The following is a 26,648-nucleotide window of genomic DNA, read 5'->3' as shown; positions in this document are numbered from 1 at the left end:
ATAAGAATGTTCAAAAAAAATATTTATTTATAAAAAATACAATGGGATAAGTTTATGCTGAGAAATGCAGCAATAAATACAGTTGAAGGAAACAGAGCAACTCTACATTGATACATTGGCACAAACAGGAAGAGCAGACACACCACCCAGACCTGAATGTCTGCAGGCCCATTTTGTACACGCTCCTTTAGAAACACCACTCTGTAAAGATCTTGTTGGTTTAGGTAAGAGAATGAGTACACATATAATCACAAATGCACACGGATCAGGACTTTATTTAAGAGTTAGCAAACAATACTGTAGAGACATTGATATGTAAATTTCTAAAATGCTGCATCTTAAATTTAGTTGGCAAAGACCACATTTAGCTCTAAGCATGACTTTAGTCTTCCATGTAGAAACCAGATAACTAAACTGTAAAAAAAAAAAAAAAGCTTCCTATTGTTTGAAAATCCCAGTCTATTAAGTAGATTGTAAAAATGCATAGGTCTTTAATAAGAGAACTGGCTGTACAAGAGTACTCCCCTTTCACAGTATTCCTTTTTACTTCATATGCGAGTTATTGCTTCTGCTGTAGGATTTAACTGTTATAGCACTAAAAGGCAACTATTTAGGGAAGAGGCAGAAAAAGGAAAAGGGAATGTATGTAAGGCAATATTTCTTTTAGGTACAATAAGCATAATAGTGTTTTAGGAAGACAAGATAAAATTTACTCAAGGCTAGCTTGGTTCTCACTGAATAAAAACAATGGGCTAAATACTGAGCTCCTCTGTGTAAATCTAATAATCAATGCCTTGGTCGCCATACTGGTAATCTCTGGGGTTGTCATCCTGGTACTCTCCATGATATTCATCTGGGTATTCTGCCTGATAATCACTATCACTAATTTCAGACCCATTTGTTCCTGTTCCTTGGCTTCCATTGTGAATGACAGGTTCTGTGGGAGCAGCACGGTATTTCGGATGATACACTTGCCGCCCAAGCCCATACGCACTCATTCCTTTCTGGGAAGCAACTTTGTTGGTTCCCATCTGTAGAGAAATCGTCGAGTTGTCCACTGGTTGTAATGTTAGCTTCTGATCGTAGATGTCTCTTCTGGTACCTGGTGCTAACATCCCCGCCTGGTATTAGAACACAGTATAAATGTTAAAACAGCAGCTAAAATCGATTCTGGTGAACATTTTATACATTATGAAATTCATAGTGAATGTGAACACTAACGTAATAACTTCATTTCAGGGGTAAAGCTAGCTTACCAAATATTCCTGTCACCGAATCTTTCTTAAGAACCAATATTCGCTGGCTTTCAAGCTAGGTCAGCCCTTCCTTCGAATCCTCGCTCTGCTTTAAAGCCGCTATGTGGCCTCAAAACAAGCTAACATTTTTAGTTTTAGGTTTCTCATATGCAGAATGGAGAACATGCCACCTACTCTGGATTTAGGAGAAGGTTCAACATAAAGAATGTAAAAGCACCGCGTGGCGTGGGCCCCCTTCAGAGTTGCATGTGAGTACCTATGATGGCCACACACTCTCCAGGCCTTCAGTTCCAAAGCTCATCACACTGCCAACAGAACTTATGCACAGCAGTCCCGAGGGACCTAAGTCTCAAGGAGCCAGCCACAAGCACAGTAACTCCTACCTCATTTCTCCATTTATGCCAAGCAGACATTTCCAGATTTAACTGGTAAAACAGCAAACTTGAATGGCACCTTTGAGAGATGATGCCACATGTGGCAGGACATGTTCCAGAAAGGGCAAATAATACGTTTCGACTTTAGGTCCCAAGGAAAAAGCCTGTTCAAAGCCTATCCCGTGGTTACAGGAGTCTCCCTTTGAGGTGCTGATGCGTTTGCAACAAGGAACCACGTCCAGCGTGCGTGGCAGTAGAAGGCCGGTGCTGTCCCTGCGCTATAGCTCCACCTACTTCTAGTCACACATTCAATGGCAGTGCTGGCTAACTCCTCCTTAGAACACCAGATACTCTTACCTACCAAGTTTCAGAGCCATTAGAAGGAGCAATTTGCTTGGATTTGGGGCAAGAAGTAAACTTGCTACAATAAAACGTATTTTTTTGTCTGGTTAGATAGAAAGGCCAGCTTTCTGACTACCAACAAAAGCCAAGAGCCACAGCATACTTGTGTTCCTATAGGAAAGGTCCTCTGATTCCTTTGCTTTCTCAACAAAACATACTTGGTAAGTGCGGGGCGCCTGGGTGGCTCAGTCAGTTAAGCATCCAACTTCGGCTCAGGTCATGATCTCACTGTTCGTGAGTGTGAGCCCCACATCGGGCTCCCTGCTGTTAGCATAGCCCTCTGTCCCCCTCTCTCTAAAAATTAAATATTAAAAAAGAATAAGTGCTAATTTAAATAATCCTTCTCTACTCTTTGCTCCAAATATAAAAAGGCACTGCTTACCTGGCTGGCTCCTTTGTTGGTGCCCATCTGCAGACTAATTGTGGTCTGGTCAAAAGGTTTGTCGGTTTGCATTTTGGGATCATAAAGATGCCTCCTGGTCCCATAGGCCGTCATGCCTGCCTGGCTGGCGCACTTGTTGGTGCCCATCTTTGAAGTTAAAAATTAAAAACAGCAATGATTATCAGAAGTCACCACCATATATGACAAGCAAAACTTTTGTGTTCTCTGAAAAAGATGGAGGGGTACAATCGACAAGTCCCTTTTTTGTGCTGAAGCTAGCTAGATGCAAAATCTCCATGCTTTCACAACTTTCAAGGTGCTCACTTTAAAAGGAAAAAGTTCCCCTGCTCCTCTTCCCCCTACTGTCTATATCACACAGAAAACCAAATTAAGAGCTACCGCTTCCGCCACTTAAAGGAACAGAGGTACTCTCTGACTAGGCAGTGTGCTCTGACTAGGCAGTGTGCGTTTCTACTCCAGAGGTTTGTATCAAATGTGACAGTGAATGCCAAATGTCTTCTCCACAGCCAAAAAAAAAAAAAAAAGGCTTTTTCAAAGTTTCATTAAAATCACCAGCATCTTCATGGGAAAAGGACCACATTTTATTCCTCCAACTCTCATGTCACTGGACAGAGAAAGAACAAGGGATATGAACTCAAACAAGTTCAGAGGAACAAGAATTCTCTTCTCCACTGATAGCATGGCTTTAAGGCCAACTGGTAAAACCAGTTCTATCTGGGGACACATTTCTGTGGGTCTTTTAACTTAAAAAGGGAGGGAGGAAAAAAAAAAATCAATGCAATCCTCCCACCCAGATATTAGCTGTAAGTGTTTGTGTGTATCCTTCTAGGTTTTTTATCTTCTCTACCTGTTTATATATGTATCAATACACATGCCTAAAAATACATATACAAAAATAAGCATGTGCATCTTTAAAATAAAATCGTGATCACACTGACCATTGTATTTTAGAACCTGATTTGTTTTCCTCAATCTTTGAATTCATGTGTATCATTTCTACCTTACTCTGGTTCCTTCTGTGAGGTTATAATTTAACCAACTGACTACTGTTTGGAATTTCAGGTTTCCAGTTTCTTACCAGGTATGATTGTGTACTGTACAAAAATAAATCTGCCTCACATGATGCAGTGGCCAAGAGGGCACACTTCTCAGTGGTGCTTTTGTGACCTTCTCCAGGGGAACGATGTGAAGGGGGGAAAAAATAACTGAACTAAGTATTTCCCATAGTGCTTGGCTGCTGTGTTGTGCAAATAAATGACTTTGGCATTGAGGTTTTATAAAATTGCCTCATTCGGTCATAACATTCAGAAATTTATAAAATACGTTTTCTTAAACAAAATAAAGACAATGTAATTAGGGGTTGAAAGTCATTTCCTAGAGAAACAATTGTCAAGTCTGAGGGCATGCCTGAGGTTTCTTCTAAAACCATCAGCAACGTCTCATGGACATAAATGGACACAAATTATATAAACCACATATCCATCCCCCAAACCTACATTATGGTATATCTCATCCATGCCTTACTTAGGGGACACACACTTTACATGGTGGGAACTGATGGTACTGAAGCAAGCAGTAACACACGACTTACCTGCAAACCAATTACACTTTGGCCAGCTTTTAATTTTCCTTCATCAAAACGTCTTGTTTGTTTTTCTGCATACTTAACTCCAATGTCAATGGTTGTATGGAATCCTTTTGTTTTAGCCTAGACAGAAATTTGCACACTAACTAAAAAGGAACACGAAAATGGACACAGAAGGAACCACAAAGAAACGATACTGTCCGTAGATGAAGGCTTCACTAGGGAATACTCAAACCAGGGGTGAAAAACATATTTAAGGCCACTCAGTAATACCTGTGGCTCTGAAATGGAAGTATTCTGATTAAACTCTTATATGAGGCAGCTGATGTCAGCAGCCTTCCCACAAAGCTAATAATTACGGAGGAGACAGAGGCTGCTTCCTGCCTAGCCGTAACTCCCATGGGAAAGAAAAGATGTAATTCATCACCAGCATGGTGGGACTTTTAAAATCAGCCATTAAAGACACATACGTACCAGACCTGCCAGAGCCACCAGCGTAGTCTGAACTTGGGTCATGTTTCCATTCTCAAAAAGATCATTTGCTTCAAAGATGTCGTGTGGCTTCATGCCATAAGCTTGAATAGCCTTAATAAAGTTGCCAATATTCTCCAACTATAAAGGAAAAGAGCCATATAACTTTGGGAGCTAAACACCGACAGTCACATTATCTAAGAACTATAAGCCTTCATGACTACTGTAAGATGCCAGGCAGAAAGCTACTTGGCAAGGAGTCTCGGCCAGACACATACTAAGCACAGCTCTCTCTCTCCTCTCTCTGGAAACGGAAAGAGGAGAAAAAGTATTTTATAGTAGGTCGCATAATGGTCTTTTTATTTTTATGCAGTCATTTTTTTTCAGTTCGTTGAAGGCAAGATCTTCCTTACGTACTTTTAAGAATTCTGAATTCTGTGATTCTGTGAGAGCTATCCAGGGCTAAAATTTTGTCAGAAAGTACAGGATTACTCACATTAATAAATAATTACCTCAAAAGATATAGTCAAAATATCCAATTTTATGTAATCACACCCATTCGTGAACAAAGATTGCTTAATATGGTGTTCTCCAATCAACCATTAGTTGTTAAACTACCTGCTTTTTCCCTTGTTTATCATTAGGGTCTAGGTTGTATTTCTCTGTATAAGCTGTGTCAAATCCTCTCCGAGAGTAGACAGACTAAATAAAACTCCTAAGCTAAGGATCTAATCATCACAGAACTAACTCTAAGCAATTATGGAAGCAAGGTAAGGAAGAAAATATAGCCATGCGCACTAATTTCTGCTAAAATGCCTACTTCAATCAAATCTTCGCTGCATAAAGGAAAACCAGAGGTTGCCGGTTCAGCTGCTTACCTGAGGCCAGTTTAACGAGGACTCGTTAACCTTCTTCACTGAGCCTGGCTGTAGCTTGTTTATGAGTCTGAAAGCAAAGTACAGGTGACACTTACTGTTCACGCAAAAACAAGCACTGGAATCTAAAGTTGGCTCCTTTAATATCAGTAAGGAAGCATTAAAAACAGTTCTGCAATGTTAAGGTTCGACACCCTGGACTGGGAAGGAGGACGGCACAGAAGCCTGTGGAAAGGACCAGAAGAACAGAAATGCCCAAAACTTACTCGCAGAGGATTATGCCATCTTTTAAGCCCAGCTGAAAGTTGGTGCCAATGCTCATGCCTGTCACCTCTTCTATCCAATTTCGAAGATCTTCTTCGGCCTGATGATCATACTTGGAAGCGATCTGAAATACAAGTTAACCAACTTTGAAGAATTTTCACTAAAACATCAAAAACTGCTGACTTCAACTTGCTCTACTTTTCTTATGCATTAGAACCACAACTGTGACATGCAGTAAATTACACCCATTAGAGTCCACTGACAAAGCTAACCAACGATTACAGCTTCAGTAACTAATAAAAAACTTTGGTTAAGGCGGTTCTTAGAGAAAATTTGAACAGTACAGGGAGAGAACCTGGGAGGAGAAGGAGAAACTATGGATGCTCCTAACACACAGGAAATGACAAGAGTTAACAGCATATTACAAAATGGCAGCCACCGTATTAGATTTTAAAGATTAAGTCATTAAATATCACAGTCCCAAAAAAAGAGAATGGTAGGATTCTGACACATGCAGCTATTTTACACAGTATCTTAACTGGCCAAGGTATCTCAGGCCAATAGTTTTGCTGCCTGCAGGGTTCTGGTGTTTTCTACACCTCTGTTCGGTCAGATGCACACCATGTACATGTGCACACACACGCTCCTCAGCACTGACTGTTGTACATACAGTACAATATGGAAGCTCTGTTTACGTAGTCCATAGCCCATAAACTCCTCATTGGAGTCACTTCTAGACCTTTAGTGTACCAAGCATTATACCTGACATCCAAACATTTAATAAAACTAAAAGAAAAATTCCTTAGTTAACAGAATTCTATGATAAAGGCAATGTACCAACACAGGTGCTACACTATTACACACGTTAAAGCCCACTAAACACAGATTTTCAAAGATCTCTTCATAATAAGACCAGACACCTCAATTTAAAAAAATAAAATTTACACAAAATATTATTAAAATCCAGTTCTCAAGCTATGCCTTGTCCTAGAAATATTAACGAGGCCAGTCAACCAATTAAGAAGAACACAGCTGGAAAGAAGAGATTATGTGCCATTTTTCTTCTCATTACACGGGTGAAATGCCAGCAACACGCAGACAATCCCCAGGGGGATGGAGCTCAAGATGCGCTTGTAACGGACTGTTGCAGCATCTATGGAAACGGAAGCGAACGCAGAAACATTTGCCTCCATAAAACATGATTAGGTTTCATTACTGAAATAAATAGTCTGAGGACATTTTTGTTGTGGAGAGGGCCCCCAAGTTCCAGTTCCACAGGGGAACCCTCTCCCAGGCCCTCACCACCAAGTGGCGCGGGCGGGAATTTTGCTTCACTGTCTTCACCACGGAGGGTGGAATCCTTTGATTCCACTCATTACTGTGTCATTTAGAGAGAAGCAGTCCTTGCTCTGCATTTTCCTCCCAAATTAGAGAAATGGCTCTCTACCTCCGACAGCATAATGGAGGATTTATTTGAGCTGTAGATTTACTTACCCAGAATTCTAAATGCAAATTCAACGAGTTTACATTTTCGTGTTAAGATAACTAACACTGTGCATGGTTTCCTGGATCAAATTCTGGCCTAGAGGTTAGTTTGTAAAAGGTCAGACACCATATAAAGCTGGTGCACAATGTGTGTTAACTGCCTGGCCTCTGGTACTTCCGTCTCCTAAAAAAACCCCACACATTTATTTGGATTTCCTGCCAGTCCACATACTGGATGTGGGAACAGGAAAGAAGGAGGTAGTGGCACTGGAAGGTGCTGCCAGCCGGACACATTCCCCTCTGGTTAAGCAGGAAGGAGCCGGTACCCCTATGATGCTTTGAATACGTCTTCTTACATGATGAATGTATCTCCCCCAATATAAGGGACAGATCTATTTAGATAATGGCACCTTTAGAAAATGCAATAAATAATTTGGTAGAAAAAAAATTTAAGATTTTCGCACTGGATTCGTGTTCTAAGTGACTGGGGAAAAAACCTATAAATGTGCGAGGGGTGGGGGGGTGTGGTATGGCTGGAGAGGGACCAGCAAAGAATAAAAGGAAACACCAGCATCCCTTAAGCATTAGCTGTGGAAAACAATTTCCCAGTTGAATTTTTTCCAAAAGCAAAACTCTCAGAGGAGTTGCATTTCAATGAATCTAAAGACAAACGTGGTAGGCTAAGGCGGGAAGGGTGCTGCAGGCCCTAGTTCAGGGTCAATCCGTCTAGCTTCTGATCCATTTCCTGTCTACACAACAAGAAGGCCAAATCCAATGAGTGCACTAGGGCTCTTTCCCATTCTAAACTGTCTACACAGTTTGGTCAACCAGCAAAAATTAGAAGGAAATTCGTTCTATTTCTTCAAATGTAGAAATGAAGGTTACACTGCACGGGTTTGGGGTGTTTTTTTTTGAGGGGGGGGAGATGAGCCCAAATGAGACAAATTTTTATACAACAACAAAAACCTATAATAGAATGTTTATGTTTCCTTTATTCAAATGTGTCTGACAGATACAATGTCATGCCCCAAACCACTAAGTGATTACAGAGCAAACTTGAAATAACCTTAGCAGAAAAGCCAGAGGGAAATTCATCTTCCCTGTGGACTGTTCTCACCAACGGAGTAAGGAGAGAAAAAATCAAGGACTGGAATTAGCTGGACCTGGGTTCAAACCCTGACTCAGCCACTCGCTACTTGCAAGCTGGGGCTCTGGACAGCCAATTCCGTCTCAGACTTCACATACTAGCACATGCACGAATAAAACGCGTAAGCTCCAGGCAAAGCGCAAGACCCGAAGTGGAAAACTAACAGAGAAGTAGGTACGCATCGACATCCTGTAACTAGGGCTCTTGGCCTAGGATTTTCCTTTAAGTAAAGGAAATTAAGTAAAGGAGCGGCAAGGATTTTCTACTCAAATACCACTTTTTTAAATAAGTGTGCTTTCTGCAGACAGGCCGGCTACACAGAATTCAAAAATTAGGAATATGTACTTGTTTAAAAAAAAAAAGTTTAAAATGAAAAAAAAATTCCTATGAGTTCCTCTAGGGAAAAAAATCTATTTCAAAGTATCATTTAGCTCCCAGCACTGTTCCACAGGACACAGAAATCAGGGGTGCTTCCTTCAAAGTGTGGCAGAACACGGGTCAAGCAAATGGGCTTCTGTTCTGTAACTACAGAGGGGGATTTTTAAACTGTGTGATATACACAACTTGTAAAGCCAAGGGACTGAGAGCTGTTAGAAGTAAAAAGTAAGCTTTGGCCAATAACACTCACGATTTCCATCTAAAAAGCTTTAATTTCTGAACATCAGGCAGAAAATGCTGACATTTTCTTCCTTGCAACATGAAAATTAGCTTAAAAGATTACGTTTAGATTGAGACTAATGAAATCTTATTTCATTAATAGGTCATGGAAATTTCACTCTGATTTGTTTAAAAATGACTCTTCCAGGCACCTGGGTGGCTCAGTCGGTTGAGCGTCTGACTCTGGATTTTGGCTCAGGTCATGATCCCAGAGTCGTGGGATCGTGCCCTGTGTCAGGCTTCACACTGAGCATGGAGCCTGCTTGAGATTCTCTCTCTCTCTCTCTCTCTCTCTCTCTCTCTCTCTCTCTCCTTCCCCCCGGCTCATGTTCTCTCTCTCTCTCTGAATAAAAATGAAAAAATAATTTAAAATAATCACTCTTCCAAGTTATTTATAAACATCAGTTTCTTCACTCTTCTTCAAGAATTATTTTATTTGATCTTCCCAAGCCACTCTCAGAGCCTCTGCATGGGTCCGTCAAGTGCACAGCAGCCCCTTCCTTCCTTCCTGCCCCTCCCTGCACACCACCAGTTCCCCAGGACACGTCCTGACCCCTCTCCTGGGGAGGGGTACCTCCAGGCAATGAGGCTGGGTCACTGACGAGAAGCCCTGCTGCAGGCTCCCCTCTAACCAGAACTCACCAACACTGCCTTGCCAAGTACAAGCAAAGGGTGAAGAAAATGAAGACAGAGAGAAGCCTCTGGGGCATCTGGGCTGGGAGATCATCCTCTGCCAGTCCTGCTGCCACTCCCCTGGCATCTTCAGTTGCCCCCCCACCCCCCCACCCCTTGTGCTGGGGCTGCCGCTCAGGCCCAGGATGGCCTTAGCCTTCTGCCCTTCCCCAGCTCACTCCTCAGGACTAAGAGCACCAGTGTGGAGTCACCCTCTGGTTCCAGGGCAGTTCAATCCTTTCAAGCTGTATAACCTTTCTTTTGGATCTCTAAAATAACACTCATTTTAAAAAATAACAACAGAAGTGCCTGGGTGGCTCAGTCGGCTGAGTGTGTGACTTGGGCTCAGGTCATGATCTCACGGTTTGTGAGTTTGAGCCCTGAGTCGGGCTCTGTCTGTCCTGCCGGCTCAGAACCCAGAATGTGCTTCAGAGTCTATGTCTTCCCCTCTCTCTCTGCCCCTCCCATGCTCATGCTCTGTCCCTCAATAATAAACATTAAAAAAAATTGTTTTAAATATAGTAATAAATAAACAGTACAAAAGTATGCAGAGCGTGCATTTTCAGTGGGGGTAATACTGCCCCACAAAGGGATGACGATGGGTTCTTGTGGGCAGTGAAAACAACTGTAGACCTTAGAGTAATCTGTGACCCTCCCCAACAAACTCTATTCCTTTGTCAGGAGGTAATTAGGAAAAATATCTAAAACCTTTCTTTGGGGAAGTGATGACGGAAAAGGTTGAGAAGCACGGGAGCCAGTAAAAATGCACAGGTTTCTCTTCACCTCCCTCCCCTCCCCCTGCCAAATCCTACTCCCTTCCCAGAGGTCAGTGCCCGTCATCCGCCGCTTCCCCCACGTGCACACATACACACGAGGGCACACCAAGGATAAAACAGCACTAGATCTCCCTGCACAAGCACAAGCCCGGAGGCCCTATGCCCCAACAGTAAAAGGGAGACACTAGATCAGATGAAAGCCTACTGGGTGCCCAGAGTCAAGTCCTCCCAGCCACTGAGGTCTGAGAATTTCCTGACAAAATCCCTAAAAGGGGATTCGGAGCAATGAGGGAAACGGAGCTTCAAAACCACCTCAACAAGTGACCCCAAAGTGCTGAAAACGTGGGGGTGCACCTGTATGAAGAGCAGGGATTTCATATATATATAAAACAAGAACTTTCTGATGGCCCCACTTACACCCAGGAATGTTCTAGAATCTACTAAAGAATGAAATGTGTCTTTCCCGTGCACTCCTCACAATTTATTCTTCTCACAGTGCCTGGTAAAACCTGGAGGCAGACAATCACCAGGTTCCCTGTCTCACACAACCCCGATAATCTATTACCCGAAACCCTCCCACAATGATCCTATTCAGTGCAGCTTCCCTCTGTTTCAACAGTTCCCATGCATCACGTATTCCTCCTCCAACGTCCTTCTCCATTACTCCTGCTTTCTGTCCATCATTCAAGTGGCTACTACATACCAGTTAGGTTCAAAGGCAGAGTCTCTGTCTGAAAAGCTTACATTCTAATGGAAAGAGATAAACACCTATTAAATACGGTGTGTTAGCACAGTTGCAAAAAAAATTATAGTAATAAAGTAGGATACTTAAAATAAAGAAAAGATGCCTGGCTAGTTCGGTCAATGGAGCATATGACTCTTAATCCAGGAGCTGTGGGTTCGAGCTCCAAGCTGTGTGTAGAGATTACTTAAAAATAAAACCTTAAAATAAAGAACAGAACTCCCTGGGACTACCACTGTCCTAACATAAGAACCAAATAGATTTCCTCCTGAAATACCATGCCTCTACCCTTCTTCTTTATCATCTGCCATATCTATCTATCTATCTATCTATCACGCCCAGTGCAGACCCCAACATGGGACTTGAACTCATGACCCTGAGATCAAGACCTGAACTGAGATCAAGAGTCTAATGCTCAATCCAGTGAGCCAAGGGCACCCCTAGCATCTGCCATTCTTGATACCTCATGCAAGACAATGAACAGGCTTTAACATTTTTTTACCTACCTTAACCTTCCCCACCCTTTGCAAATTTTTAAAGTATTCACATTGTGAATACAACAAACTAAAGACCACATGCCTTGAAGTCAAACTTTAAAAACTTCCTAAAACTGTGTTCCCAATTTTAGCGCGACCTAAGTAAGGAACTTAACCCTGGTGATCCCACTTCTCACAGTCTTCTTCCCAGGACCACTGTGAGAATGAAGCCTGCTCATCGGTAGAGTAGGGCCCATCTCAATGCCTGACACATCAGAGTGAATGCTCTCCTTTTGTATCAGCTCGAGCACAGAAGTATGAAGCTTTCTATTAACCGAACCCTACTGCGAACTGTTCACTCTGTTGTCTATGATTCAAAAAGTTCCACTGAGACTCATCGGGGATACTGTCCTTCGCCACTCATCCCCATGCCCATTCCTGCATGTCTTTGCATCACCAGTTCTCATTCTTTTTCAGATTATTCCTGATGAAAAGGATAAAATAACTACTTTTTAAAAACAGATTTATATCCCTTTCAAAAAAATTTTTAATGTTTATTTTTTGAGAGAGAGTGAGCGAGAGTGAGAGCGAGCAAGCGAGCGCAAGCGAGAGCAGGGGAGGGGCACAGAGAGAGGGAGACACAGAATCTGAAGCAGGCTCCAGACTCTAAGCTGTCAGCACAGAGCCTGATGTGGGACTTGAACTCATTAACTGCGAGACCATGACCTAGGCCAAAGTCTGCCGCTTAATTAACTGAGACACCCAGACTCCCCAAAACACATTTATATCTTAAGGGGGAGAGAGGTGGGAATTCTAGAGAAAATCACTTTTATGTTTGGGATAAGAAGGTCAAGGTAGATTGCATGCCTTCCTCAAGGTCACTATAGAATCTGAGACTCCTTTTATGGTGTGAACTGTGCTAAAGATATGATGGCAAACAAGTACATTCCAGGGCTGTGGAAAAACGGCTCTGCCTCAGGTAAACAGGAGGGACACCTAAGAGCATTTGTTTTAAATCATATTTGTTTACAACAAAGCTCTGGGAACTCAAAGTGAACATCTTCACCAGTGAGCCTCTGGGAGAGGCCAGAGCAAGCTTCGACCCTGTGCTCCCCACGTTCTGCCCTGCTCTATCCAAATGAAACTTTATAAATAAGCGGGCTGCCATCCGTTTTTCCGTGAGCTCTCTTACCCACAGTTTCACTTGGGAAAACCAAGTCCTCCAGGATCGTGTCGCGCGTGCCTGTCAACGTGCAGCTCCTGGGATGCTTTGGCTTATTTTGTGTATGGCTTTTTCGAGCTGACTGAGGCAAAACTCTCCTCCTAGCAATAAAGACAATATGCTTCCCACTGAACTCTTCCTCCAATTCACAGACAAGCTGGACTTGGCTTTTCTTGAAAGATTTTAGTTGAGGAACAGGAATAAAGATGATAATAGCTTTCAGACCACCATCAAATCCAATTTCCTTGGCTGCTGTTATATTCAGCTCCCTTAGCTGGGCTTTGAGATCCGAGCTCCTCTCTAGCTTAAGGAGAACCTGGTAGATGCCCGACACGAAGTCGTCCAGCTTCCTGCCATTGGGCTTCATGATCTTCATGCTCGAACTGAATGTGGCCTTGTTCTTGGTGAGAGCACTGGCCCAGGAAGAGCCTAAGAGCATTTTAAAGTCGGGCCTTTTCCTCAGAAGTACAGCTGGACCTTCAGATCAACATGTCAGCATATGACACCAACACCATTTTTTCTCTTTGACTATGTAAGTGAGATAAATGAAAAGACGTTATGGCTCAATGTACCAGTACTATGAAACTGACAGAGTTTTTAAAATATCCTGAGAGGAGTTGGTCCAATACATAAAGCAGACAGCATAACTAATAAGTGATAAGAAAATGCAGAAAACAGAATGTCAATTTTGTCTTCTCTAACTAGAAAATGACCTTCAGTTTAAAATATAGCTGATTCCCAGAAGAACCCACACTCAGAAAGGACAACGAACAAAGATGCACGAATTAAACAGCTCACTGTGTGAGATGCCCTGGGGAACAAGAGGAACTAGAACCTGCATGTGGGCCCACTGCTTCCTCACCCCCACCCAAAAGGCAAGGAGCCCTCCACCACAGGCTGAAGAGCATGGCCATCATACTGCAGCGGACTCCCGGCGAGAGGTGTGCAGGTATGCGGGCAGGGGGTGGGGCGGGGGAGGCAATCGTCCATCACCAGGAGCCAGCACACCTACGCCAGACACATCCAGCGTGCCTGTCCTCTCCTTGGGGACAGGACAGGCTTTAGTCATCTCGTACCCGCAGAGCCCATGCCTAGCACATAGCGGGTACTCAACAAATGATTTTTCATCCACTGATAGTAGGACCCAACTAGAGAAAGGCCACAGATTTAAAGATCTATCTTGTTTCGGAAAGACATCTGCATTTGAATACTGCTGGTTTTTATGGGCGCCACATCTCCTTGATCTACCAATCTAGTAATCTTAGATGGACCACTAGGGACATATTTGTTTTACTTTCTCATAAAAGTCCCTATGTCCATGGCACTCCTTAGGTCCAGTTTAGTAACTCTAGAAGGAGGGCCTGGTCAGAAGCAACAACCATGCCCGCTGTGCTGATCTACGTCAAGGTAGGAGAAGCTCCCAATGATATGTACCTTGAGGCTTAGATTTAGATCTGTTCTCTTCTGTTTTGGTAACAAATTAACAATTGATGATCTGGAAACTATTGGACATACTTATTAAACTTATAGAAAATTAAATTAGGAATAGCTCCAAAGAAACCAAGTTCAGATTCGGAACATCCTAGCTCACTAAATGATTCCAGGTACATGCAAAATCCTGCACCAAAGACTTAGAACTAACTAGTCATGCATACTCAATTAGCTAAACAACTCTGTCTAAAAAAGCTAATGCTCTCTTGGTCTGCAGAGATATACAATTCTTTATAAAACACTACTGCCTGTGTTGTTTGCTTGGTAACAACTGCTCTATGAGGTAGCCAAGGAAAGGATTACTTTAATAAAACAGGTGTGAGAGGAGCATGTGAACTAGAAAACCTTGTGCAATTATCATCGCCCTTCCTTTATAAAGAGGGAAAAACAACTTGCCAAGCAAGGATTGGAATCCTTTGACATGGATGTGCCTCATCTACCTCGTTACAGTGATCAAAACAGAATGAGTCAGTGCTTTGTAGTCAAACAAAGGAGTTAGTTAATAATCCCACTGGACCCTGGTCGGTTAAACCATATCTGTGGCATTATTCTGATTGCTGCAGCCTAGAAGGGGACACTGACAAACAGACATCAGTTTCTAGAAGGGGCAAACTGAATGGGGAAAAGATCAGAAAAATCATACACAGCCTATGAGAGGCTGGCCAGACAGGAATAGCTATATATAACCAAGAAGGGACTTGGGGGGCAGGGGAAGAAACAGGCTGGTACCATCTGAATATTTAGATGAAAGTCCTGTAGAAGAGGAAGTCAATCTATTCTGAATGCCACAGTGTAGGCAGACCCAAGGCAAGGATGTGGAAATTCTAGGGAGACATACGATCGGCATGCAGGGATGGAAAGAGCACGGGAGTGCCAGCGAAGCACAGGCGGAAGGAGACCCCCAAGAAGCCAGCTGGAGAAGGTGCTCTTATTTCGGAAGGAGGCCGGCTGGGTCTTGAATTTGATGCTGTTGCAGAAATCCTGCTGAAAGGGGACTGTCACAGAAGCCCCGCAGGTAAAAGATGAAAACAGAGATGCTCTTCAACACTTTGCTTCCTTCACCTCACCTCTAGGGTATTTGAGGGTCTGCCTCACTCACAGCTCATTAGACTTGCAGACATCTGCCATTTTTACTGCCACCTACGTCTCCAGGCACTTGTGTTCTCAGCAGGCACCTAGGTGCCTCCTAAATAACTTGTGAGTCAGCCACGTGGACGGCGCTGAAAAGCTGTCCTTGTTGTTTCTAATTACAAGGGACATCATGGCAGGAACTCTGCCTTCCATAGCTTTAGAATGCACACTCACTCCTCATCAACTGTATAGCAAGCCTGCTTAGCAGGATGGGCCTTGTGACACAAGGAGGCATGACATCCACCTCCAAAGCCCCAAGTGTACACTGTATTTACAAGGAACTCGTCTTCACCAACCCGAGAAACAACCCCTGCTCCCAGATCGCTGAGCACATTCATCGAAGTGCTCCCAGCTGCCCACCCCAAAAGTGAGTCAAAACACACACTGCCCCCTTACTCTGAGCTACTGATGGGCCATGGGCGGACAGGAGGCCGAGGAGGAGCAAGACCCCAGCCTTCCGGTCGGCCCTCAGTACATCAGGAGCTCCTGCTGGGGGCCCAGTTCTAGGTCTCAGATCATGAATGCCTTTTCTAACCGCAGTTGAGTCTGTCCCTTTGAGAGAGCTGGCTTTAAACAACTGGTGAAGAACAGAGTTGAAATACCTCAGTTTAGACACAGGCGAGGTGCTGGCTGGTGAGGTTTCACAGGAGTCATTGGAGGAGCCCCTCTAACCCCCTTCCTGTTGTTAATAGACATCACCTTAAGCTTCTCTCTCTTGTCTGCCTTCTCCCCTTCACCTTGAAAGATGTCAGTTCTCCCTGAGTTCTGGCTTCTGATTAAAACAGTTAAGAGCATGGGCACTGGATACTGAATGCTTGGGTTGAAATCCCAGCTCTACTGTGCCTCAGTTTCCTCACCTGTAAACCAGAGATCATTAATAGCACTTACATCAGAGCGCTGTTGGGAAGAATCAGTGACTTAATTCACGTAAATCATGAAGAAGTCAATAAATGTCAACCCTTACCCTTCTATGCGTGCTCTGCTGGCCACTCCTGTCCAGATACCATAAAGATTTCCTCCTTCAAATTCAGAACATCATACAGAATGATCACTTGACACTATCTGATAGCCATTTTGATAAGAAATCATTTTGATGCTGCCTAGACTTTCTATTTTAAAAACTACTTACAATCGAATAATTTGTAAAAGAGTTGCCCCCACCTCACTCTGCTGCCAACTCACACCTGAGTGGCAGGGTGGCTGAGAGGGTAGGCGTCACAGACGTCTGTGACCCGTGACTTGATAATAATGAACTAAAACAAGTGACTTGAATTTTGACTACTCTGCTCTGATGGCGTTTTGGTTTACCATCAAGAAGAGAACCACCTTCTCTTTCCTACCTTTGGTGGGAAAGATAGGCTGATTTTTTTTTTTAAAGAGTCATTTGGTACTACCTATAATACTTTTATATATTAGGTCAATAGTTAGGTGCTTTCCTACACAAGTACTTTTTAAGGAAATATCCACCAGAAGGCAAGTAATGAATAAATAACAGGAATCGCTACAATACACTACAATTCAGTTCTAAAATGGTCGAATGATATCACAGTTGCACCAGTGGCTGGGTGGGGGGTAAGGGATCCAGGATACTTTCACTATTTCTATGTTTTGGTACTGTTTGCACTCTTCATAGCAACTATTTCAGTCACCAAATCAGAACAGAAAAAGAGAAGAGGTTCTCACAGGCAAGGAAGACGGCGCCCCAAGGTAAGTGCATTGTGTCCATACAGAGATCAGTTGTCCAAAAGTCGCGGGCTCAAAGGGGATCTGGACCCAGGTCTGGCTCCAGGACTACGTCTTTTCCTCCGCTCGTGTTCTCCCACCCCCGGGCCTCCTAAACCAGCCCGACAGGACTGGTCTGGGCTGCACACCGAGCCTGTAGCAGGGGCTGTGGTGCCAGGTGGCCGGAGGAGGGTGGCAGGCAGGGACCCTGCGGCTTCACAGAAAGTCCTTCCAGCTCCTGGGGAAGGAGAGGGTGTTCAGAAAACCTCCACCACCACCACCGCATCACACTGCCGCACCGTGAGTATGCTGCAGAGTTCGAGAAAATGTTGATTCAACCCAGCCCATGGAGACTCAGCAGTCCCAAAGGGCGTTGCCAGCGTGGTTCAAAAGTTCATAAGAAGATATTTGGCAGAGATGTCTCAGACAAAAAACACTTTAACTCCTCCGCGGGCCCCTATAAAAAGGAACCTCCCACGACATGCATGTTTTAGAAGGCGCTGTAAGAAGGAATGCAGGAAAGGGTGTCAACAGGAGAGCAGTCAGTGAAAAGAGGAAAAGAAGAAAATTTAAAAATCAAGCCCAAGAGGAAAAAAATTCAAAAAGAAAGCCTGGCTAGCCAAGTGTGCGTGCGTGGGTGTGGGTGTGTGTGTGTGCACGCGCGTGTGTCCGATGGGAGGTGGGCAGAGGGACTTCTACAACACACAGGTCTCTCAAGAAAGGTAAGGGAAGAGCAGAGACAAATGCCTTCCAGTCTTCAGAGCAGAGAATGGGCCCATTCAGGGGAAGGGATGTGGCCATACGTGAACTCTCAAGACGGGCCCCAGAGTTCCAGCTTAGCTGCTAAGGGGCCAAGGACCCTGACAAGCTCACAACATGACGTTCATCCCAAGTATGATTTCTATACTCGATCAGAACTATGATTGCTGTTGCTATTTTTGCATTCAAAGTAGAATCACATGTTTGACTTATGAGAGACTTAGTTACTACACATGGTATTGATTATTTTCTCTCCGATTTCCTCCCACGTGAAACAAAAGGAGGGAGGGGAAACTGCAGTCATGAAGCACACACACTCTCTCCACGTTTGTGGAGCCTTGTGGAGCACGAAAGAGGCGGAGAGGCGCGGGACAATGAAGCAAGATCAGTGGCCAAACACTGGGGAAGGGGAGCGGAACGATGAAGTCCTGGCCAGCCACTCCCCGCCAGGATCCTCTGGAAACGCCTCGGGGAGGAGAGGAAAATGGCCAGAAATGTTTAGGTTATGTCTCACCCGGAAGAGTCCTTCCACGCCCAAAGACCTCTTTTCCCTGCACTCCTTCCTCCAATTCCCTGGCCTGCCCCGCAGACCACTGGTGGCGCCTGCACCCGGAGGCTTCCTGTTGGCCGAAGGAAGATGCTGGAGAAGCTCCCTCCCTACCTCACGGGGGAAACTAAAACTACATCTTCTGGGCTCGTGAACCTCCTTCACACAGGTCTATGCAGAGCCTTCCTAGGACTGTTTGAAACTGAAGACCTCCAGTGACAAGCAAGATTGTCACTTGCTTAAACACAAAGGGGTAGGGGCAGGCTCAGGCATTGGAGTATGTGACTCTTGATCTCCAGGTTGTGAGTTCAAGCCCCACACTGGGTAGAGAAATTACTTAAAAAATAAAATCCTAACAGTAAATAAATAAGCACAAAGAGGTAAATATGTTTGTCAGTCCACTGCGGAGGAATAGGAGCCCTATCTGAAAGCAAGAAATGAAAGAGGCATCTTATCTTGTTTTACAGAAATCCACCTCTTAAAAAGAAAAAGGCAAATATTAACATGGCCAGAAAGCAAAGCCTCGAGCTCTCTGAGAAGCCCCTGGCTCTGGGGGCACGTGGACACAAAGCAAACAGGCTTCGAAGCCCCGGCATTTCACAGAGGGAGCGCAGGCTACCAGGAAAGGAGTCTTGCATAAAGACTCTAGGGGCAGATCATATTCCTGACACAGAAGCGAAATCCAGAGGTATTGTTGGGCATCGTGGTCCCCTATCTGCCAGAAGCCTCATTCCGATACAAACAGATTCCTGAATGAATGTCCAAGTCCCGCAGATAATCTCAATATCTAGAAAACAAGAGAAGTGCAGGAGAACACAGGATGGAACATATGCAACAGAGAACCAGCCAGCAATGTGGAACAACGGCTAACGTTTACATGATGTGCACTTGTGGGTCCAGGCAAGATTCTAAACACTTTACAAGGATTGTCTATCTTACTCCTCCCGGCAACCCTATAAAGGCAGGTATTTCCATATCCTTATTTTACGGATGGAACGTAGGCTACCTGCCCAAAGTCGCCGCGTAAGGGGCAGAAACAAGATTCCAACCCAGACGGTCTCCAGAGTCCACAGTCTCAGGCACGAGAGGCCACTTTCTCACTGACAAGAACCAGAAGAAGACTAACAGACATCTTCAAGTTCACAGGATTCCCACGGTCATATGTTTTTATAAAATCTGCAAGGTATTTTTGTACTTCTGGGAATGACTGACATGCTCCCTCGCTCCTCCTCCCAAACTGCATACGCTTCAGGCCCCACAACCAGGATCTTACTCTGGCCTCAAGAAATCCTTAACAAAAACCTGGGCACAAGTATAAATGAGTAACATTTAAGAGCCCAGGATGGCTAGGAATTTAAGAGTTAGGAAGAACCAATGCACATAGAATATACGCTGTAGCAGGCTAATGCCTAGAATAAAATGAAACTTGCCAAAAACTCTAAGGACAAGCCCCCTCCCACCACCTAGTCATACTGAGTAAGTTAAACATTTTCTCATTCTCCCAGCTATAATGGTATAATTGGCTAAAAAGCCAAAACCATCCAATTGTGCTTCACTTTTTTTTTTAATGTCACAGATAACTGTAATCATGATTCACAATATACTTTTAGGTGAAAACAGTCACTAATAACCCCCATGATCCCAACCTGGAAGGGAAATGGTATGGGGGAAAGGTTGATGACAGTACTTGCAACGTCTTCCTCATCAAGCTTATTTTTTTTTTAATGTTTTTTATTTATTTCTGAGAGAGAGAGAGAGAGAGAGAGAGAGAGAGAGAGACAGCATGAGAAGGGGAGGGGCAGAGGGGGAGACACAGAATCTGAACAGGCTCCAGGATCTGAGATGTCAGCACAGAGCCTGACACAGGGCCTGAACCCACGAACCGTGAGATCATGACCTGAGCCGAAGTCGGACGCTCAACCAACTGAGCCACCCAGGCAACCCTGTTTTTATAACGTAAACTCTACACACAACCTGGGGCTCGAACACACAACCCTGAGATCAATCAAGAGTGCCACGTTCTACCACCCACTGAGCCAGCCAGGCACCCCATCAAGCTTATTTTTCAAATCTACAGGAGTGGATAGAGACAGACAAATAGTACAATTTCCACAAAGGAGAGAGTGTAAAAAGCTTTGGGTCATAGGACAGTGAGCTTGATAATGATCTTCATTAAAATTCCAGAGTAAATATGTCTTAGCATTTTAAAGAGGAAAGCATGGCACCCCTTCTTAATGTAGCAAATGTATTTTCTTTTAATTTTTTTTAACATTTTTTCATTTTTGAGAGATAGAGTGTGAGCTGGGGAGGGGCAGAGAGAGAGGGAGACAGAGAATCCGAAGCAGAATCCAGACTCTGTGCAGGGCTCGAACCCACAAGCAGTGAGATCATGACCTGAGCCAAAGTAGGCTGCTTAACCGACTGAGCCACCCAGGTGCCCCTGTATTTTCTTAAACTGTTCTGGTCAAGAGAGGGGGAGAGAAAAGAGGGCCTTAAGCCACAATGGCATGTCCCACCCAGGAGGCCAGATTAGCTGAAGGACCACTCTGCAGGTGGTCTTTGGGAGGTGCAGGTATCCCACAGAGCCTTACAGAGGGGACTTCTACTGTTCTGGCCTAATGTGGGAGTCTAAGAAGGAGCCTCATCAACAACAAAGGGATTATCTTGCTAATAAGTTTTCCAATGTAATATTATTAAAACAAACTAAAGAAAGGCAAGCTGTGAAAATCACCTCGTCCTTCCAAAATATCACATTGCACTACAGAATTCTTCTACAAAGAATACTCTAATAGGGTTAATTTCCAATTTCTAAAGATAGTAAAATCCACTCCAGATGGATAAATTCATTAAATCAACAAATACTTATTAAGCATCAACTATGTCCCAAGTTGTATTGTGAAATATAGGTCTTGATGTATCTCATCCATGAATAATACTGGAACCCCTATGGCTGGTGGAAAGGGACCATACACAGAAGCTCTGAATTAAAGACCTATGTCTGGGGGCGCCTGGCCAGCTCAGTCAGTAGAGCATGTGACTCCTGATCTCAGGGTCATGAGTTCAAGCCCCATGATGGGTGTGGAGCAAAACAAACAAACAAAAAAGCACTAAAGGTAAACTTATTTACATTTTCACGTGATTCTGGGGCTCTACCACCACCACGAGGCAGATCACCTTAGGGTACAGTCGACAGCTGGAGTCCACAATCACCCTGGGGTTACTGTGATCAGGAGCTCTCAGAGCCACTGCTTGTCCAAAGGCAGGCAGGCAGGCAGACAGGGTGGCAGGCCTCCTGGACATTTGGCCCTATTTGTCACCGTATGGTTGTTTCACTTACTCCAGTGATTTACAATTTTCGTAATAAGCCTTCCAACATGGTTTTCAGATGTTGAGGGCTACATTTTGTAACCAAGAAGATTCTGCAAAAAGCTATTTTGCTCAAACCATACATCCCAGGTGAGAAAACTGTGAGAACGTGCCTTCCAATTCCCATTCTTCTTAATATTTCAGACAGACTACCCCTCTCATCATACAGAGGTAAGTTCAGCTCTATCCACTCCCTCCACAACTGATTTCCTCCACTCCCTACAGCATTTGCTGGACGCCCCGGGAGAGGGGCTTCCCTGCATCCTCAACTTTAGGAGGAGGTCTACTGGCTCCAACATCTTGTTCCCAGCCAAGTGTCAGGAAATGCTGTGCTTTCCTTGAGGACCCGTCAAGTCTTCTCACAGCTTAAAAGGCACAAAGGTGTTTTCCTTGTCATTTTGTCCCCAAAATGCAGTCAATGGTCTGGCTCAACGTTACTCGGTTCTTTCTTCCTTTCTGTCTCTGTTTGTTTCTTTCTCTTTATGTTTCTCTTTTTCTTTGTTTCTTTTTAGGACCTTACTACTTTATGAGTGTTCCCATACCCCACAGAACTATCTACACCAGCTTCTGTATTATCCCTGACCCTATTAGTCTATTAAGATCTTTGCAGATTGCAAGTTATTGACCCTTTTGTTGTTTAAAGATGTTCACAGTCCATGCCAAAGATTCCACTTTTTAGGCTGTTTTCAAACTTCTTGCCCATTTAAAAAAAAAAAAAAAGAAAGTTAAGTTTGTATGTTTTGCCATGTATTATCTATCATCTTGTCAAATAAGTATCTCAAGTTTACAGATTTTTCCCCTGCAAAATACTAATTAAAAGCACTCAAGACCAAAGATTTCATCAATTCATTGGCAAACAGCTTTCACAGCTGGAATATAAAACAAAAAAAACAAAAAAAAAAACCCAAAGGCTTATTTAATAGAAATGGAATACTTACAGAATCAGTGACGAGTCTATGGAATAGAATACCAATACTAATTTTCAATTACTAAGAACTAATAGCTACAACATAGTCACTGAGTACTTACTACAAGCAGACACATCTCATGCAGTGTTAGGGGTGGTAACTATTATTTCCATTTTACTGATTAGGAAATTGGGACCGAGAGATCCATTAACTTGTCCAACATCATACAAGGCAGAGTGACAGAGGGAGGACTAGAACCCATTCCTGCTTAAATCCAAGGTCTATTCCACCCTGCTTCCTGAGGACGTTTATATTTTTTCCACTTTGTTAAATGAAGTTTTAAGAGGTGGGAAAACACACCTTACGTTTAAGCAACATATCAGTTATGCGATATGTAAAGAAAAAACAGGAAGAAATCAAAAAGGTGTCCAAACCAAGCAGTGTCAAAGTTCATGTTCCATATACCCTCTCCTGTCAGCCCTGTGTCCACAGCTGTAATGCGGTATCTCATACAAAGGCCTTAGCAAACATAGATATTTGATTTCCAAGCCCAGAACCGATGAAAACAGCATTGAACGAATAATTACAATGTCAAGAAGTGACAGGTGGCCAGTAAAAGTGGGGAGGGTGGGGCAGACAACAGTGACTGGTGGCAGAATATCCCCAACTTCTTCACTAAGAGATCACTTTGAGAGTTTACATTCTTAGAATATTCCAACTTTCTTCTGTACGATGTTGAGCAAATCACTCTTTCTGAGCTTCGGCATCCTGACCTAGAAATGATGTTGGATAACCCCAGCAATGCCTCCCCCTCACAGGCCGCTGTGCTGTTAAGATCAAAAGACCTCCTATGAAAGGCTACTGTATGAAGGGCCCATATAAATGAAGGGGGTTGTTAAAATATGCCTTTCGTGCTTAAAGGAATAAACCCACAGTTATAGAAACTCAACGCTCTAACTTTCCAAAGGCTCTGAAAACTGAGGTGCTACTGTTTTTAAAAATGCATAATAATTACAGTGATCTAGCCTCAGTCTGTGCAGTTCCTTCAGTCTGCTCAATAAAAAGAAGGAAAAGGGCAGAAGCTGCTTCATTAGTCAGCAAAAAGAAATTAATACGGATATTAACCTCCAAGAAAAATAAGTCACTTGAAGGACTGCCAAAGTTATCAGGACCTCATTCACAATGCAAAAGGTAGAGACTCCACCACCACCCGCCAAGAATCACAAGGGCAAATTAAAATTAATGTGCACACGCCCGGCCAGGGTATCACGTCCAACAGTTTGGACTTGCAGATTCCTCAAGTTCCATTTGTAAACCTTGGAAAGAACCGAACAATCGGCCGCAAACCACTTTTCTGTCCTTTAAGAAAATGTTCAGTGAACTGTTTTCGAATAAGGGCAACACACTTGACAAGGTAAAGGGCCCAAACGTTCCAATGTTGGATTCGTCGGTTAAAAATCAACTCTTTGCTTCAAAGCCTGTTCAGAATTTATTAATTGAATCCTGATGCGCAGGCAGGAACAGGGGAGAGAAGAGCTAGAACTCTCCCTTGGGGTTTGACAACGGTGCGCTTCATTGCTTCCATATAATTCACTCCACACCGCGTGCACCCTCAACACTGGGATGGTGCAGCTCGGACAATGCCAGCGCATTCTACCAGCGGTCGGACGGTGCGGTGGCAATCCTGACATGCTTCGGCTCCCGGGAGGTTAATGGGAATTAAACCACAGCAGCCCTCCTTTGTGGCGCTTTGGCCAGAACAGCAGAAAGGAGACAATGAGCGGTCTGTGCGCAGTTCCGCGCCGATTGGCTGCTCTCTCCCCCCAGAAACCCCTGATGTCACGGGCTTGGAATGCAGGCAGGGAGGGAGGGAGGAAGGAAGGAGAGGATTTGGGGAGGGGGACGCCTCTCATCTCTTTCCCAGACCAAAAGTCCCAAAGATAAACCCAGTGCATTCGTAATGCTAGGCAATGGCAAAGCTGAGAGTTTCCAAAGGCAAATCACTCCAAACTACAATCCGCCTCGGCAAACATACCCTAAACAAAAGCAACCCACGAAAATATCCTTGATAGCGTTCAAGTCTAATGCACTACAAACTTCAGTTTTATAAAAAAATCCCAACTCTACGGCAGATAGTCCTCCCAAAGCCGCGCGCTCAGGCTTTGTCTTCATTTTCCGCAGCAGCGGTAGTAGTAATTGGCCTCAGGGCACCGCAATTCGGAAACTGTTAAGGGTCCCGGGGTCCCTGGGGTCGGCGGACCGCTCAACGGGCCCCCTCCCCGGCTAGAGGCAAGGAACAATGGGGGGCCCAGTTTGGCCACGTAACCGCCTGACTCTGCTTGTGGCTGAATTCGGTCGGGGGGTTGGGGTGAGAGAAGCAGCGCGGTCCGGCAGCAGCAGAGGCGGGGGCGGACGGCTGGGGCTGCTCGCTGGGTCCCCAGCCGGGCCGACGGGCCCCACCTAAGGGCGAATGACCAGGCAGGAGCGCCCCCTTCCCGGAGGGGCGCGTCCTGCAGCCACGGACCGGCTCCCGTGGCTGCAGGCCGGCGCTGCGGGATTCCAGGAGCCCGGGAACCCACCGCCCGCCGCCGGTCCTGGCCCGCGGCGCGGAACAAAGCCAGGAGAGAGCGCCGGGGGGCCGGCGCTTCGAGACCGGGGCCAGGACGGAGGCGCGCGGCCACTCTCGCGCCGCCCCGACGTCTCCTCCCCGCAAAGCCAGACAGCCAAGGCGAAGGCGCAGAGGCGAAGCGTGGCCCAGCGCCGCCCCAGTCCCAGGGACCCTCGGGCGGCAGCTAGCCTCCCCCTCCTCGCCCTGGGCGGGGGCCGCTCCACCCGAGCCCAGCGTACCTTGTTCTTGACCTCGGCCGAGAGCCCGTAGGAAGGGCCCTTGTTGAAGTGGGTCATGGTGGTTCGGGAGGCGGGAAGAATCTGCGCTCGGGTCTGGGGGTTTCTAGTACTCGTCTTCCCCGCTCCTGGCCCCGAGGAGTGGCCGCAGCGCGAGATGCTCGGAGCTCGCTCCCCTGGGCGGCGCAGGAGACGCCCTGACGCGGCGGCGGAGCGCGGGCGGTGCCTCGGCGGCTCGGTCCGACTGGGTCCCGCAGAGCCTCCCGCTCCGCTCCCGAGTCCCCCACGAACTGCCCCCTCCTCCTCCCCCGGGCCTTCGGGGATTGGCCGACGGGCCGGACCAATGGAGAGCCGCCTCCTCCCGCCTCTCCGACGAGGGGGCGGGCCGGCCAACCGCAGGGCTGGGGGCGCCGCGCTCTCTCCCCGCGCGGGGCTCGGGCCCCCGCCCTCGTCCTCACGCCACGGAGACCCGCGGCGAGGCGGCCCCTCCTCCCTGCCGGGCCGGGGACGGGGCTGTGGGGCGGAGGCCCGGCCGGCCGACTGCAGCGGCCCAGCCCCCGCGTCGGGCGCCCAGGGGCTTCCCAGCCGCCCAGAACGCACGTCAACTTCCAGGCATCCGGCGCTGCGCTCGGGGCTGGCGCAGGCAGGGAAGCCCACCGGCGTCTTTCCCGGCCCCAGGCCCAGAGCTCCCTGATCCGGGGCAGGGCGCCTCCGCCCGCTGCTGGGAGCACCGCGAGCAGCGCCGGAGCCCCTGGGCCAGGGAGAGGGGGCGGAGGGGGCCCTCCTCTGACACCTGCTCCTTCCTGCTACCTCGAAGCCTCCCACACCTGTTGGTCTGACCTCTACCCCGCGGCCGCCACGGGAACAGTCGAGGCTTTGGGCCAAATCTGAGCTCACTCTGTCTTTAAACCTCTAAATGCAGTGCGGAAAAAACTGGGGACTGTGCCATGGCAAAGCCTGGGGCATTTCAAGTCTTTTTCTGGATTCGCACCAGCTCCTTTTTACAAGCATCTTTATCCGAAACTCAGCTAGTCCAAAAACCCAGGTGGCTGTTGCTCCATTTTTTTTTTTTT

At 45.6% G+C, this 26,648-nt stretch overlaps 2 protein-coding genes across 2 annotated transcripts; both read right to left on the bottom strand.

Annotated features, from left to right (window-relative positions):
• Window positions 1-5: 5 nt before the first annotated feature.
• On the bottom strand, window positions 6-25,870 carry CNN3 (calponin 3). Its single transcript, XM_039228452.1, has 7 exons — window positions 25,579-25,870; window positions 5,633-5,754; window positions 5,370-5,436; window positions 4,495-4,632; window positions 4,027-4,143; window positions 2,415-2,561; window positions 6-1,121 (listed from the first exon to the last, which is right to left on the bottom strand). Exons 1-7 carry the CDS (start codon window positions 25,633-25,635, stop codon window positions 780-782), a joined length of 990 nt encoding a protein of 329 aa, XP_039084383.1. The 5' UTR covers window positions 25,636-25,870; the 3' UTR covers window positions 6-779.
• LOC120229441 (40S ribosomal protein S7-like) lies at window positions 12,716-13,183 on the bottom strand. Its single transcript, XM_039228453.1, has one exon. It carries the CDS (start codon window positions 13,181-13,183, stop codon window positions 12,716-12,718), a length of 468 nt encoding a protein of 155 aa, XP_039084384.1.
• Window positions 25,871-26,648: the final 778 nt, after the last annotated feature.

Source organism: Hyaena hyaena, unplaced genomic scaffold (assembly GCF_003009895.1).
Source record: "Hyaena hyaena isolate Hyena2069 unplaced genomic scaffold, ASM300989v1 scaffold_32, whole genome shotgun sequence".
Taxonomy (NCBI): Eukaryota; Metazoa; Chordata; class Mammalia; order Carnivora; family Hyaenidae; genus Hyaena; species Hyaena hyaena.
The sequence above is the reverse complement of the archived record's forward strand: the minus strand, read 5'-3'. Positions and strand labels throughout refer to the sequence as shown.

What these genes read in the sequence shown, in the direction of transcription:
- LOC120229441 (XM_039228453.1), bottom strand. Translation starts at nt 13,183, where the DNA reads ATGAAGATCATGAAGCCCAATGGCAGGAAGCTGGACGACTTCGTGTCG.
- CNN3 (XM_039228452.1), bottom strand. Translation starts at nt 25,635, where the DNA reads ATGACCCACTTCAACAAGGGCCCTTCCTACGGGCTCTCGGCCGAGGTC. An exon ending in CGGCCGAGGTCAAGAACAAG is followed by an intron (nt 5,755 to 25,578) that starts GTACGCTGGGCT and finishes CTTGTATTTCAG; the next exon opens with ATCGCTTCCAAGTATGATCA. An exon ending in AAAGTGTAATTGGTTTGCAG is followed by an intron (nt 2,562 to 4,026) that starts GTAAGTCGTGTG and finishes TTAACTTCAAAG; the next exon opens with ATGGGCACCAACAAGTGCGC.